The sequence below is a fragment of the Neofelis nebulosa genome, chromosome 12 (assembly GCF_028018385.1).
Source record: "Neofelis nebulosa isolate mNeoNeb1 chromosome 12, mNeoNeb1.pri, whole genome shotgun sequence".
In the NCBI taxonomy this organism is placed as follows: Eukaryota; Metazoa; Chordata; class Mammalia; order Carnivora; family Felidae; genus Neofelis; species Neofelis nebulosa.
This window is the reverse complement of record NC_080793.1, coordinates 60,974,480-60,989,418: the sequence shown is the minus strand read 5'-3', so window position 1 is coordinate 60,989,418 and position 14,939 is coordinate 60,974,480. Positions and strand designations below refer to the sequence as shown.

The 14,939-nt window shown below is 35.4% G+C and overlaps 1 protein-coding gene across 36 annotated transcripts in view; it reads right to left on the bottom strand.

The window, feature by feature from the left end:
* PTPRD (protein tyrosine phosphatase receptor type D) overlaps window positions 1-14,939 on the bottom strand; it is a 2,222,827-nt gene that overhangs the window by 123,824 nt on the left and 2,084,064 nt on the right. For 19 of the 36 annotated variants that reach the window (XM_058695363.1, XM_058695354.1, XM_058695368.1 and 16 more), the window contains 3 exons: window positions 12,087-12,247; window positions 5,843-5,857; window positions 1,698-1,810 (listed from right to left, as the gene is read on the bottom strand). In XM_058695363.1, coding sequence (XP_058551346.1) covers window positions 1,698-1,810; window positions 5,843-5,857; window positions 12,087-12,247 — 289 coding nt within the window. The remainder of the gene's footprint in view (window positions 1-1,697; window positions 1,811-5,842; window positions 5,858-12,086; window positions 12,248-14,939) is intronic. The other 17 variants (XM_058695364.1, XM_058695373.1, XM_058695374.1 and 14 more) reach the window with 5 other exon arrangements.

Sequence of the window (14,939 nt, the reverse complement as noted above, 5' to 3'; positions counted from 1 at the left end):
TATCTTTGCCTTTTCACTCATCCTATACTATGCTTCTATCTCTGCCTGAAGACCAAGGTTGATTCCAATACAAATCATACTTTCCATAAAAGCCAGAGGAGATGGGGGCAGGGCTGAGCAGCAAGGTATTAAGTAACAATCATTTTCTCCATTTCCACAACATGCTGCTCTTGCAAAGGAATCATGTAATGCATCATCTCTGTGGCTTTTAGGTCCTCTATACCCTGGTTTAGTCAAATTGAAAAGTACATGAATTCCTGGGCCCATTATCAAGAAGTTGCCTACAGCCTAAAGAAGTCAGTACACTACTATTTCAAAAAGTGAACCGAGAAGGTTTACTACAAGAAACTCAGTATCAAGATGCCTTAATGAGACACCTAGACAGAGACTCAACAGGGAGCACCTAAGGGATTACAGTGACCCAAAGGACTCTATGAGTTTATTCAATCATCATTACATGTGCATAGTATACATTTATCAGCCTTTAAAAAATACACACAGGAGATTTTTGGCTATATGAACATTTTGTACTGCCTTTTATGCTGATGGAGGTAGATCTTTGCTTTGTAAAAACTGATTTTTAAAAAGTCTAACCTCATTTGAAATAGCATTTTACACACAACCCACATTTATGATGATGGTTTGTATAGCCACTTTGAAAATGCCAGACACTTCTTTCAACTTGTTACTAGTTACCATGATACATTCACAGGTAAAAAAGAAAACATGTCAAATATAATAGACTACATTTCAATTCAGAGTAAGTCACTGCAGTGTGTAGTTTGATAAATTTGAGGTATATACTACTGTGAGTTAGCATGTCCATGTGACACAACATTTGCCAACAACTCGGGGAATGATAACACAACCAAATTTTAATCACACTTCTTAGATCAACTCTTTATTTTCTTAGTTGTCCTTGGGCATTATGACTGTGCCACTCAGTTTTAGATCTCTTTATCATTTATTATTTTCCATTCATTTGGGATAAATAAAATTTATTTTAAAGAAAGCAAAATAGAGCTATTCTTGAATTAACAGTACTGTACAAAATGCCCCTCAGTAGTAAAGATAGGTTTCTTCTTAAGCATTTAATATTTAGAAACAAGTATTCTTATCCTCAGTTACTTTATGTATCTCCCCAGTAAGAAACTCAACTTGGCCAGTGACATTTAGTATAGGTAATATTTTAAAAGAAACTAATTTTTATCTCACTTTGTTTCTTTCCCTCTCACCATCCTCCTTTCTTCACTTTCTTCATATAGACACAGATCAATAGGAAAATACAGAATAAGTTTGTTATTTCCCAATAGAATGAATGATGTGACATCCATCCATCGATCCATCCATTCACTTTTATAAGATGAGAAACTGAATTCTTGACAGATAGGTATCATTAAAAATAATAAACTCTTAATCCCCCACAATGGTAGATATTCTTATAAGACTATAGTGTTTCCAAAATTTGAAGATGAATTACTTGTTTTCTCTTGTCTATTCCACCTCAGATTTGCAAAACAAACTTTATTTCCTTTCCAGACTTCTGTCTGGTGACTCTCAATAATATTACAATTAAAAAGCAGGATAAACAAAACTTTTCTAAATAAAGTGACATTCATCTCTGAAAGCATTTATCAGTCGGCCAAAATGCTTTCACTAAATACTATCTTATGGACAAGATGAGCCCTGCTTCTTACCTGGTGTTTGAAAATTAAGGCGCCTCAGTTCTACTGGGTCTGTTGGATGGTGTGAAGGGACCTCCTTACTGTTGGGTATGCTGCTCTTTCTAGAGTCAGACTCTGCCCTCTTCCTGTAGGGAGAAAAATTTTTTAAAAACGTAAGAATACAATAAAAAAGCAATTGAAACATTTAAAAAGCTCCCAACTTTCTGTTTTACAACCATCTGACAGGTCAGTTTTGTGACCCTGTTCAGGTTGCTTTACCTCTCTTGGCCTAGACCATTTCCTCAAGTCTAAAATATTTGCTTAAGTGAATGATCTCAAAGTCCCCCTTCAGCTCTAGAATTGAATTCTTCACTGCTTCTGCCATTAGGCATTAAGGGGGTGTTGGAGAGATATGCTTGAATCCTGATGGCTACAAAGTGGGTCTGCACTGAATTTTCCCATATGACAGACAGATGCAGTAAGTGTGTTCTAAGATTCCAAGCTAGCACCTAGAAGGAGAATTAGCACTACACAAGACCAACATCCCCTTTCTCTTTCAAATTAAAAGAAAGAAAAATAGTGTTGGCTGCTTATGATGTTAAGCTGTGATTAATATTTCACTAATGAAAGTCAATCACAGAAAGATCAGAGAAAAAGTAATTTCACCTACTGGGTAGTCTCACTCTTCCAATGATCATTCATGGCATATGTGAACCATTAATAATGCCTTGTTATAAGTAATTCTTCACACAATGCATTTCATCCTTGTTTTAATTACTATCTACTAGTTTTATTAAATAACTTTGTTTAGGGTGTGATAATGTAATAGTAACAAATGTCTATGCAAGGAGCACCAGGTTTTTCTTCATAAGATTTCTTATTCATTTTTTTCAAACCTTCCAAAACACAGAGTGCTAAGTATTTTATTTAAGGTTAAATTAGATTAAAAACTCAAGAAATGGAGACCTTTTCAAGCAGTGCTTTATTCTGTATTTATTCAAATACTGACTCCAGCAATCTCCAGGCTACAGTCGTAATCCTTGTGTCCACCCCTGTTTAAAACAAAGGCATTCTTTTTTGGGGAAAGGGGCACAGCGGTGCTCAGGAACACTCCCTTGTTTTTCTGATATGACTGTCTCACAGCTCATTAGTGTTGCTGTGGCAATGGGATCCCATTGAGTGCCACCCAGGTCGTTCCATGGTAAGCCAGAGGGCTCCTGTTAAATAGCCTTTCTTTCCATCTCTGTTCATCTGTATAAAATAAAACTAACCGGGGGATGAAGGGAAGATTGATGCAAAAGGAAAGCACACTTGATTTGCTCAAGTGCAATGCCTTCGGCAAAAGTGTGTTAATGGAATGAATTTTCTTGGGTGAGTTCTGTTAGACACCTTGCTCTCTCAGAACCTTGGATTAACCTGTCTCAGGATTTCCTGTTTCTACCTGAAGGTGTCAGGTATAGCCTAAGGACAGAATGCATTGCCAAGCTATGCCACGAATCAGAGGTGAGCACTGAATGTCAGGTGTGCCAAATGTACTGGCAGTTCCAGTTGTATGGAGTGGAAAATGAGAAGCAAAGTAAAAGCAGAGCTGAGGGCTGACAAGAAAGATGTGAGAAGAAAGAGAAAGAGTGGCTCAAAAGACCATGTGAAAGAAGGACATGGTGACCAGTTTCAGAATGGAAAATGCCACTATGATTAGGCTGTGGCTATATGACTCATAGAGATTCATTTTACCACCAAAGGTATAGAAGCTAAATGGGCTCATGAAATGCCATGGACTGCTAGTCAGTCAGTCCCATGTGTAACAATCATACACTTGGCCTTCTCAATTCAAGGGACCCAGTGGCCCTCCTTAAACTTCTTTTGTTCCAAATGAGCTGGCACAGATGCATCTCTTTACTGATGTGCCAGACATAATGATTAAAACCTGAATTTTTATCCTTTCTCAAAGTGGCCCCACTGTCTTGCGGGATTATGGGGCCAGATGTAGAAATACCTGGGCAAGGAAACTGGGTCACTCTTGCAGGTACTGTGGAACATGCTCCTTATCTTTTCACTGAGGCCAAGCTGAGTGACACTGAGACAAAGGGACAGAAGAGAATACTCTCTAAAGAAATTTAGTCTGTTTCTCTGGTGCCAGGAAAGGTGAATGTCACATCTTGTTGCCCAGATGAATCTCAGAAAACCCAAAGCTTGGGATTAAAACTGCCATGTATAGTTGTGACAAAGTTGGGGGGGGGGTCCTGACATTTAATAACTAACTTTTCCCTGACTTTATCTGTTCAAATAAATTACTTCCATGATCTCAGACTCAAAAATCCTATAGCCATCTCAGAAAACCAGCTATTTAAATTTCTTTTTTGCTTAGTTTAGTTCTGGTGATCACAACGTGGGTATTGGCTGCCCACACTTTCATCACATTATTTTTAAACACAAATGTGCTAAAATGGTTGTTTTCTAACAGAAAGGATTTCTAAGAAATGTTTGCAAGATGAAGAGTTTGGTCATCATTGGTAATAATGATAAATAGCTTTAAAAATAGAATTTACTGCCATAAAGGATTAACTAGTATATGAGGGTCTAAATCAGGCCCAACAGGAACGTCTGTGGTCATATTTTTCCCGATAGGTTTTCAGAAGTCTCATTATTCACATTTTCATTTTCAACTAGAAAAAAGTGAAGAATAGTGACTACAAGCATATTTGAATTTTGCCTTGCTATTTTATTTTTCCTGTTAAGATTATAAAGTCCTGTTATAAGCTTATTTTCTGCAGAGAGAAATATGTACTACATGCAGGAGGTATATGGGTGAAAAGGAAATGCAAGATCACATGACATTTCAGATATGGTGGAAACAGCATCATGAAAATATGTGGTGGTTTGGGATGGGAACCACATATAACAAAGATGCTACTTTGTGGTCTAAGGGTTTTTTTTTTTTTATCTTCACTTAATTTCACCTTGGTCTAAGGATGAGATATGAATCTACTTACTTAGAACAAAGATATTCAGATATATGGGCAAAGGCTTTTGGAAGAAAGATGCATCTATCTGAAATCCCTACTTTGGCTGAAAAACAAAACATATTTTGCATGTGTTTTTAGGTGGATTAATGAAAACCAGTGATATTAAAAATAATTTTTAAAAAAAGATACCCTACAGAAGTACTAAGTTACCTATGAGTAGAAGTGTAATGTAGCTTACTGACCAGTATTAAGTGATTTGGGGAAAATGATACAGCCATGGTTCTCAAACTTTAGCATGCATCTGAATCCCCTGGAAGGGATTACTAAACTATAGACTGTTGCACTCACACCTAGAGTTTCCAATTCACTAGGTCTGGGGTAGGTAGTCTAAGAATTTGTATTTCTCTCAAGTTTCCAGGTGAAGTTAATGCTTCTGCTGCTGGTCCAGGTAACACTCATTGGGAACTAAGTGGAATATAGAACTGGGAGGACTAGACAACTGAGATGAGCACTGAGATCCTTTTCTTAGTTTAAGTTTCATCAGAAGTTTCTACCTGTCAATATAGATATGAAGATAGACATACATATAGATATGTTAGAAAAGTAGGTTTGATTGGACCAGTCCTTCAATAATCACACAGATAGCTAGTGCTATTATTATTATTATTCCTCCTCCTCCTACTACTATTGCTGCTGCTGCTGCTGTTATTATTTGAGTCTGGAAAGCATGGAAATAATTTGGAATGATGTCAGAATTTTCACAAATGCATGGCCGTCAATATTTACAGGATATTAAAATACCATTAGTGCTCTTGTATTGGGAGGTGACCTCAGATCAAACTTAAAAGCCAATCTTAAGTAAAAACAAACAAAACAAAACAAATGTCTTAATGGAACACCTCACATTTCTTTTCTGTAGACACATTAACACATACAAATGCTCATACAAAATGCAGACTGGTTTCATTACCTTCTAAATTTGGCTTTACATAAAGATAATTTGTTATTTATATTTATATAGAGAAACTAATTTATTTCCCTCAGAATCATTTCAGTACCAATATTTTAATATTTTATATATCTAGGCTTTGTCCATCTTCCACCTGCCAGGTGACGCCTTTTATATCCAACCTCCACCCTCACCCCCTCAATACTTCCAATGGCTACCAGTGTCTTACTGAGCATTAAAGGGGTTTGTTCTCTATTCCTCACCTGTCAGGTTTACTGCTCCATTTTAATGCAGCAAAAAAAGAAAAAGAAAGGCTCAATGTTAGTTGGCCAATGGTAACAAGAGTAACTATGACAACGAAGATTTAAGAAAAACTGCTCATAAGCAGGGCACATTAACTGACACACATTAGGAAATGACAGTGTATCAAAACATTTAAAGGACTCTAATTATGAGTTGAATGGAGGATATGAGGGTACGTAGCTAAATAAAGCATTTTTTGCACATGTTAATGTCACATTCGCTTATATCTACCAAGCTAGAAAATATTGCCACAATTAATTATATCCCAGAAAGTGATGATAGAGATATAATCTGACTTTTATAAAACATGCCATGAGGAAACTACTAATGTACTTAATGGAAATACAACATAATTCCATGTAAGAAATGTGTTCATCTAAAACAAAGTCTTAAGAGGTGTGTTATTTCTTTAATGATATAAGGTATATGCAAATCCACTGAACTGCACAAAAATGTGCACAATGGTAGAATACACTATGAGGTAATAAAGTGGCAAAAATGATTTCTTCAAACTCCTTTTGACGAGTAAGGTTATTATAAATCTTTTCTCCAATAAAAGATCAAATACATTTTCAGTTTTGGAAAAAGTAATACTCATCATTATAAATCTACAGAGCATGACCCATATATATCACTGGGCTAATCTTGAAAGTATTTTATTACCAGCCATTGACATGACAGATATTTTCCCAGTCAAAGAGGTGCTCCTGTCTGTGAACACATCTAACTCATGCTCATGTGATAATATGTAGATTGTTTAGATAACTATGTTCTTTATGCAGAGAGCATAACTATTACCTGAAAAGAATTAATCTGAACAATCTCAACAGTGAGGCAAATTTCAGAGTTTTTAATGAGTTCTCAAATGCAAAATAGAGAACTGAGTCTACCTGAATGTCAATGAAATATATACCCAAGTTGCTAAAGTATCTAGCTTAGAGATAATCCAGTCTATCTCCTTTCAAAAATACAAAACCCACATTTAAATTTTACAAACACACACATACAAGGTGAATAATGAAAATGATATCAAAAATACTGTTTTTTTTATTCTTAATTTTAAAATGATTTACCTAGTGTTGTGGGTCTTAAAAATCCTATGTATATATGTTTCTAACTTCCTTGTTTTTAATCAAGGAGATCTTTAGTGAATCATCATAGGATAATCTGTTTCTTTGGATGGAAGAGAACTACTTAGTGAATTATCAGTTTTGTATATTAAAATGTTAAATAATCTGATGAACAAATGCATAGCTAGTGCGTGATTCACCCCTCTTCCACAGAAATGTCAGACTCACCACACACCCAGGTACATATTTGGTGCAAGTATCTAAGTTTGAAGGCTTTGGAAGCTTATAAATTTAAATTATAGGCTGAGGATTTTATTAAAGCTCTTGCCAGTCAAGATGAAGGTGATATTGCATGATGGAGTAAATAAGTGGAGGGGATTGAGTTTGGAATTTGTTTAATGCCATTGATTTGTATAAATTTGATTACTCAATATTCCTCTGTGCCATGCACTTTACTAGGCATAAGGGCTAAGTGTAAGGAAATGACAGCATCCTTGACCTCTAGTTTAGAGGTGGCAAGAAAGACAAGAAAATGGGAAAATCTAGTAATGTGGTAGGTTCTGTAACATTAGATAAGTGGAAAGTGCTTTAACAGCATAGACAATAGAACCCTAGGGCAGCCTGAACTGGTAGAGAGAATAGAGCAAGAAGCAGGCACCCAGAAAAGCTTTTTGTTTAGGTGGGCATCTTAGTTTAATACTAAAGGATGTTTTAGAGTCAGTCAGGCCAAGAGGAGAGGCTGGGGAGACAGAGGAAAGGTGTTTCAGGTATATGGAAGGATCTACTCAAAGGCCAGAAGGCAGAAACAATTGGACAATCAATTGTCCAGTGTGGTTGGGCATGGCAGCATATATTTCCATAGCATCTCAAAATATCCTGATCTGTATTTCTTTCTTTGATTACATCTTGGAAATATGTAAAGTTGATACAAAAAGAGAAGACTAACAAAGCACAGACTACAGAGAGCAATCTTGGATCTACAGGAAAAGCTTGAAAAGCTAAGGCCTGTGTTTTAGTCTCATCTATTCCATGGCCTTCATACATGAACATCTTCAGGTGGGAATGGAAAAGATTTCCTTGGTCTATAGTATCTATTTAGGTTAGACTATTTCTATTTAAGGATATTAGTTTCGTCTAGATAGTGCCTGAGATCTTTACAAGCTCCTAATCCATATTTTCTTTTTTTCCATGGTACATAGTAAATACTCCTCATTCATCTTGAAATGCTTTTCCATAGAGTCAGGTTAACATTTTATTTTAAGTATCTTCTATATAAGTAATTCCTGGACTGTTCTAACACTAATAACTAAAAAGCCTTACACATGTAACAAGTGTACAGGGTAGAGGGAGATCTAAGAGTGTTCATTTGCTTTTTCTTTTCTTTTCTTTTTTTGTGGGGTGGATGAATGAAGGGCAACCTGGAGTCATATTAAAAAAAAAACATACACATACTGGACGCAGAAATAATATAGCAATAGAACTATTAGGTGGTGTTTTAGGTTCTCAGATTATAGAGCATTATTAAAAGGTCCAATTATCTAGTCTACCCACTTACTTTATAAGTGAGGCAACTGAGGCCCAGAGTGTTAGCATGACTTTCTATCACAATTAGCTACCTACTCACAGAGCTGGAACTTAAGTTTCCTGATTCCTGATTTTCTGATTAGTGTTTTTTTAAACCTTGATACCATCTTATCTCTGTAATTTACATTTTGAAATATTGCATATATCACATATAGACAACAAAATAAAAAAAAAATAGGGCAAAATAATCCATAACACTAAAGACCTACCAAATATATTTTAATTTTCTGATGGTTCAGTGGGTATTGTAGGGTCCTTACAAAGCCTCAGTTGATGTTGTTTTGTCATTGATTATCAATGTATTATAGGTTTACAAATTACTAGATTAAAAATAAAGTAAAATAAATACAATGCGAGATAAAAGAGTGTAATGGTTCCACATTAACATAATTAATAGGAATAAGTCTCAGTCTTCTCACACAGATCTATAAAATATTCTTCTTTATATGGACAAACCATCCATAGCTATAGACCTACTCTTAAGGCAAGTAGTTTTGTAAGCAAGTGTATGTGATTAGGTGGGATTATCAAGATAATGTGAGTTGATAATATTTAATATTAATAATGATAATAATAATTGTATATTCAATTCTGAGTCATTACCAACAACCTATGTGTAAAATGAAAGGCAGCCAAAAAGAGGGATGAAGTATTTATTATATAATTAACTTTGTTCAGAATCCAAGCTATAAAAGACACTATTCATTGCCTGCAGAAGATTTCCTCTTGAACTGCCTCATGATAATCAAGAAGGACATTGTTGGGTCTACTTGAATTTCAAGTCAGGAATGTTCTTTACTGCTGAAGCAAGCATTTCTATTTCAGAAACGCTTCATGGGCCTTCAGATGGTTAGCTAAATATACTTGGCATTCGAGGATGTGTGCATTTCCCAACAATTGCATTAGACGATGCTTACATATGCACACACTAAAATGCAACTCTATTTTAACAGAGTCATAAAATCTTTAAATGTGATGCCTTTTTTTGAAGGACTATAAAAAAATATATAACTGAGCTGAATTCTTCTTCAAGCACATGCACATGCACAAAGGAACAGTTAATTACAGATCTTTAAAAAAATTATCAAGGTTATAATCCTATTTCTTCATATTTACATAACTCACAAATGCCCTGCACATTTCTGTTAAGTGACATGATAATGATAGCCAGATATAGCAGAATGAAACACAACTTAAAAAAAATAAGGCAAGCATTTTGTCCATTTTGAATAATCACAAAATGTCATGTGCCATGATCTAGAAATGCAACCATAAACAAGCACTTTCTGATCTGACTCTTACAGTAAGATTTAGCCACCTAAATAAATATCACAGAAAGCAATGATAATTCTACTTTTAATCTTTTATTATTGTATTATCTTCTGGTAATAAGTGTAGCACATGAGCAGCAAAGGATACCAGTTCTTGTTTGGACTCACTCAGGATGTTATTGTTCAGGGCATGTGGGTAGCTTGTGCTCTCTGTGCTTACTTCTTACACAAGAGAGGTAATTAAATATACACTGATACAACATGGATTGGAATGGAGAGACTGAAACCATTATCTATGAGGAGAGACTGGCCTTCAGTTACCTGTCTTTTAAGCTATTTTATAGCATGGATAACGGAGTGATGGCAGTGATCAGGAAACCAAATAATGATGGGTATTTCTTTCTTTCTTTCTAACTCTAAAATAGAATAGGCAATTTAATAGGTTATGGTTATGAATTTCTTTAGTTTTCTTTAGTTTAGTTTTTTCTTTTCAATGCTCTCTTCACACTGAAATAGAATACAGTCTCATAAGAGAAAGTTGCAAAGGACAAGTGTCTTGAAGGATATTTTTTTGAGTTGAGAAGAGGTTATAAAAAAAAAAAAGATTATTCCAGGAACATAAGAACATACTTAACAGAAGAATAAAGGTAGAAATAATTAATGTAAGCCCAGTGAAGGGAGCCAGATAAATAGGATAAAGATATAATGGAAGTAAGATTATCAGATTAAGTATGTCAGCAAGAATCAAAATGAAGACATTCTCATTTGATTTTGCAAGTCAAGGTTATGAGAGGGGAGAAAGAGAGGGAGAGAGACAGAGGGACTACTTTATAGTACAGGGAAGTGGTCATCTTCACAGGAGCGTTCTTAAAGGTGATACACCACAAAGAAAAATGGGAACATAGGTTAAAGTTTCATAAAAATAAAATTTGGATTGGAAAAAAATAAAAAGTGACACAAAGGAAGATAATTTAGAATTTAGTCAGTCTACATGTTTATGAGTTTGCATTATATATGTTAATACTTACAATTTTATATATTTTGGTATTATATATATTTATTAACTTTTTACCATTTATTTATTTTTGATAGAGCACAAGAGGGGGAGGGGCAGAGAGAGAAGGAGACACAGAATCTGAAGCAGGCTCCAGGCTCCGGCTCCCGGCTCCTGGCTCCCGGCTGTCAGTGCAGAGCCCAATGCTGGGCTGGAACTCACAAACCGCGAGATCATGACCCGAGCCAAGTTGGACGCTTAACCGACTGAGCCACCCAGGCACCCAGGTATTACATATTTTTTAAGTCTGGAAGGATTTAGGGAAATAATTACTAATGTCCTCTTTGCAACTGACTAGGCAATGACTGGGGGGAAAAAATCTTGGTTACCGTAATAGAGGCAGAAATAGAATTGAAAAAGAGTGGAAGATCAGAAACTATGGAGTAGATGTGGATTCTTTGCATCCTAATTGTGGTGAAAAGACACTAAATCAGATCAGTACTTGGGAGTAGAAGGACTGAGGTTTTACTTTTAGTTTTTTAAAGGAAAATGGTACCTCACATTCCTTATTGGATACAATTGAGAATTAACTATTGGAACAAAGGTTATAGAAAACAGAAGAAAAAAAATTCATTCTCTTCCTTATTTTTCCTTGTTTTGTCTTTAAATTTTAGCAACTTTCAGGGTTTTGAGAAATAGCTACAGGAAAAAATTTTAGCTCAGGTGCCCATTAGACTTATGAAATGGACATAAATGTGCAAATTTGTAATATTATTTGTAAAACCATGTTGAAATTGAACAATTAATCCACAGGAATCTACCCCCAAAAACAAAAACACACTGTATACACTGTATGTTAGCCAACTTGACAATAAATATATTAAAATAAAAAAGAAAAAGTAAATTAGAAAAAATAAAATTCATTTGAATCCCAAAGAGCAAAAAAAAAAAAAAAAGCAATTAATCATCTAAAGCAATTAAATACAAGCTTGGAATTATCTGCCTATGAATGTACTCATGTTTCAAAAGCCATACAAAGTGCTCCTAATTCATAAAGTAACTGAGAAGACTGAGGCTAGGATCCATGAATGCTGGGCAACAAAATCTATATCACACACTGAATGAGATTTTAAAAAGTGCAATCTTTACATTTTGTTCTAATCTAATGAAAGCATTTTGCAGTGATTACGGGGGCTACACTGAAGTATTTCATTAACAGCAACCAGCCACATAATGTCCATAGAAGAATTACCAAGATTGTAATATAAATATTGGGCAAACCTACCTTTTATAAAGAAGGATAGCTATGACAATGCAGATGATAAAGACCACTGCAAGGACTGGACCTACAACCCAGATCAAGCCTTCTTCTTCATCTGTGATTGGCTGTGGATCCAAATCCATTGACACAACGGGGTCAGAGTAGGGACTGGTTGCATACATCTTCTGAGGAAAAACAGAGTCTATGTTACTTATAAACTAATGGCTTTCTAGTGTATATCTTTAGCATTAGAAGAAGCAAAATTTAGAACTTAGGATTTGGTGTTAAGTGTGTGAAATAACATCAGTAAAAGAAGGAGGGAGGGAAAGGGATGAGAGAAGAGGTGGGAGATGAGGAAAGAGGAAAAAGTAAAGAGGTCTTGCAACCTAAATTTCCTTGCAGAGTGAAGTATTTTATAATAAAATCATTTTTGATGGTATAAATTAGTCTGCAGACACATCTTCATTGGGATCTATAGATGGCATATTAAATGATCTTACCAAGTATAAAGTACCAGCAATTAACTGCTCATAAAATGTTCAGTGAGTATTTACATTGTGCCAAGGTGTTATGTGCTGTGTGAAAATCAACAGAAATATTATAGCTCCAGCACCAAAGCATTATCACCCAGTCAAGGAGACCAAATTTAAAAAGTAAACATTTACAGGGAAAATGTCAGTATTTCAGGAAGGAGAAATGGAGACCTGTAGGTCAAAGGGTACAAAACCTCAGTTATAAGAAGTTCTGAGGACCTAATGTACTGTATGGTGACCATAGTTAATAATACAGTATTATGTACTTGGAAGTTGCTGAGAGTAGATCTTAAGTATTCCTCACCACACACACACACACACACACACACACACACACACAGTTATGTGAGATGATAGATACGCTGATTATCTTGTTCTTGGCAATCATCCCACAATGTATATGTGTATCAAAACATCATATTTTACACTTTAAACACATAAAATTATATATTTCAATTTTCCCTCAATGAAGCTGGGAAAAAATAATACTTGCTGAAGGAATTGATTTTGTTTTTATAACATCCTATTTCGTTCTGTCCCATTTCAAGGCTCTCTTAGTATTCTCTTGACTCTGCCCACATGTAGGGGTCCTAGTTTTTCCTTTTCCAACAGAGACCGATCCATAGCCATCGGCTGACCCCCTTTCCTGCCCCTAGCCCCTCATCTCTTCTCACTCCAGTACCACCACTGGTCCGTTATCTCATTTGCTAAATCTAATTGTCATTATTCAGTCCCTTCTAGACATCTTTTCTAGATTTGGCACAGTTGACTGAGCCTTCTTTAAAACTCCCTACACTGGTTCTCCTAATTCTGTACTCAACTGGTCCCATCCTAATCTTGCCAACTGATCATGTCCTGCTGAGCTGACAACCTCTGAATTCATCCTGTGTCAGTATGCTTAAGTTTTATTTTCTGCTAGTCTTTCTCTCCCTTATCTGGCAAGGCCATTATTAGCTTTAACTACCAACTTCTATGAAGATTACTACTTGATTAATGTTCGTAAACTCAGAAACTCTGGAAGTCACAGACCTTCATTTTCAATTATTTTGAGAGATTCCTACATTTACCTGCAAGATATGAATCGCATGTGTTATTACCCTGATTCCTAGATATACCGTCCTTCTAACTTGCTAATTTTTCTCACCCTCTACTTAGGAATGAAAACTACTGATATTATTTTGCCAATGACCCTCTAGGTCGATCTACCCTCTTTCCAGTCTCATGGGTACTGTTTTTTTTTGGGACCTCATTCATGCCTATCCAAACCAGAGCAAGAGTTTCTTCCTTCCTCTAATATTCTCTACTGCTGCTAGAGTTATTATCCTAAACCACAGCTGTTAAACCTTCAGGAGGCTTTCTGGTGATTCCTAAATAAAACCTAGACATCCTAGCATGTATCTTGAGGGCCTCCATGATTTTGTTTTCAACTTCTGTACCACATACAACATTTTCCATCACAGTGAGCTTCTTGCCACTATTCCCCAATGACTCTATTCTCTCTCTTAACCCTCTCAAAAGTTCCACAACATCTGTATCCTGAAATCCAACTATTTTCCAAGGCTCCACTTACCTATGGTTTCCAGTGATGTTAACTATCTTTAACTGGAAATAATCAATCATTTCACAAACTATAGGTAAAAACAATTTTAAAAAAATTAGGTAGTCCTTTATTTCTTTTATTTGTCCTTTATTCCTCTTTTAATGGTATTCATCACACTCCATTTTCTGTTTTGTGCATATGCCTTATTTTCTTTAATGAAACTGTAAACTCCTGGAAGGTAGGGATTTGTATACCATTTGTGTTTGGATACTTAAAGCAGCTAGCACAAAACTTTGCACTTAGTGAGTTCCCAGCAAATCTTTGTTAAATAAAATAAAATGTTTGTCTTTTCAAATGGCTGACATTATCAAGGCATGAGAGAATAGTCTCATTTTTCCATGATTAGGAAGTATATTTAATTTTTAAATCCACATTAAAACTTAATTTAAGGCATATATTCTGAATTGAAGTACAACAAGATTAGTAGTCAATCTGGAGGGTATATGCCCCACTAAATGCTTGTATATTGTTCTTCTTTCCCATTTTCCTCACCATTGTTAGGAAAGGGATTGACTATATTTTCAGATTTTCTAATGGGTCATAAGATAAAAATTCAGTACATTTCCAACCTTCTCAGAAGCAGCTTAAAAAAAAAAGATATGTACAGTGTAAGGACTTGGCAAAGATACTAAATATCGAAGAAACATGATTCTTTATATAAGTATAATTGCTTGTTTTGGTTTATACTTTCCCCTTTCAATTTTGTAGGTCACACTCAAACTGTTTGGCAGACAAAAAGTAAAC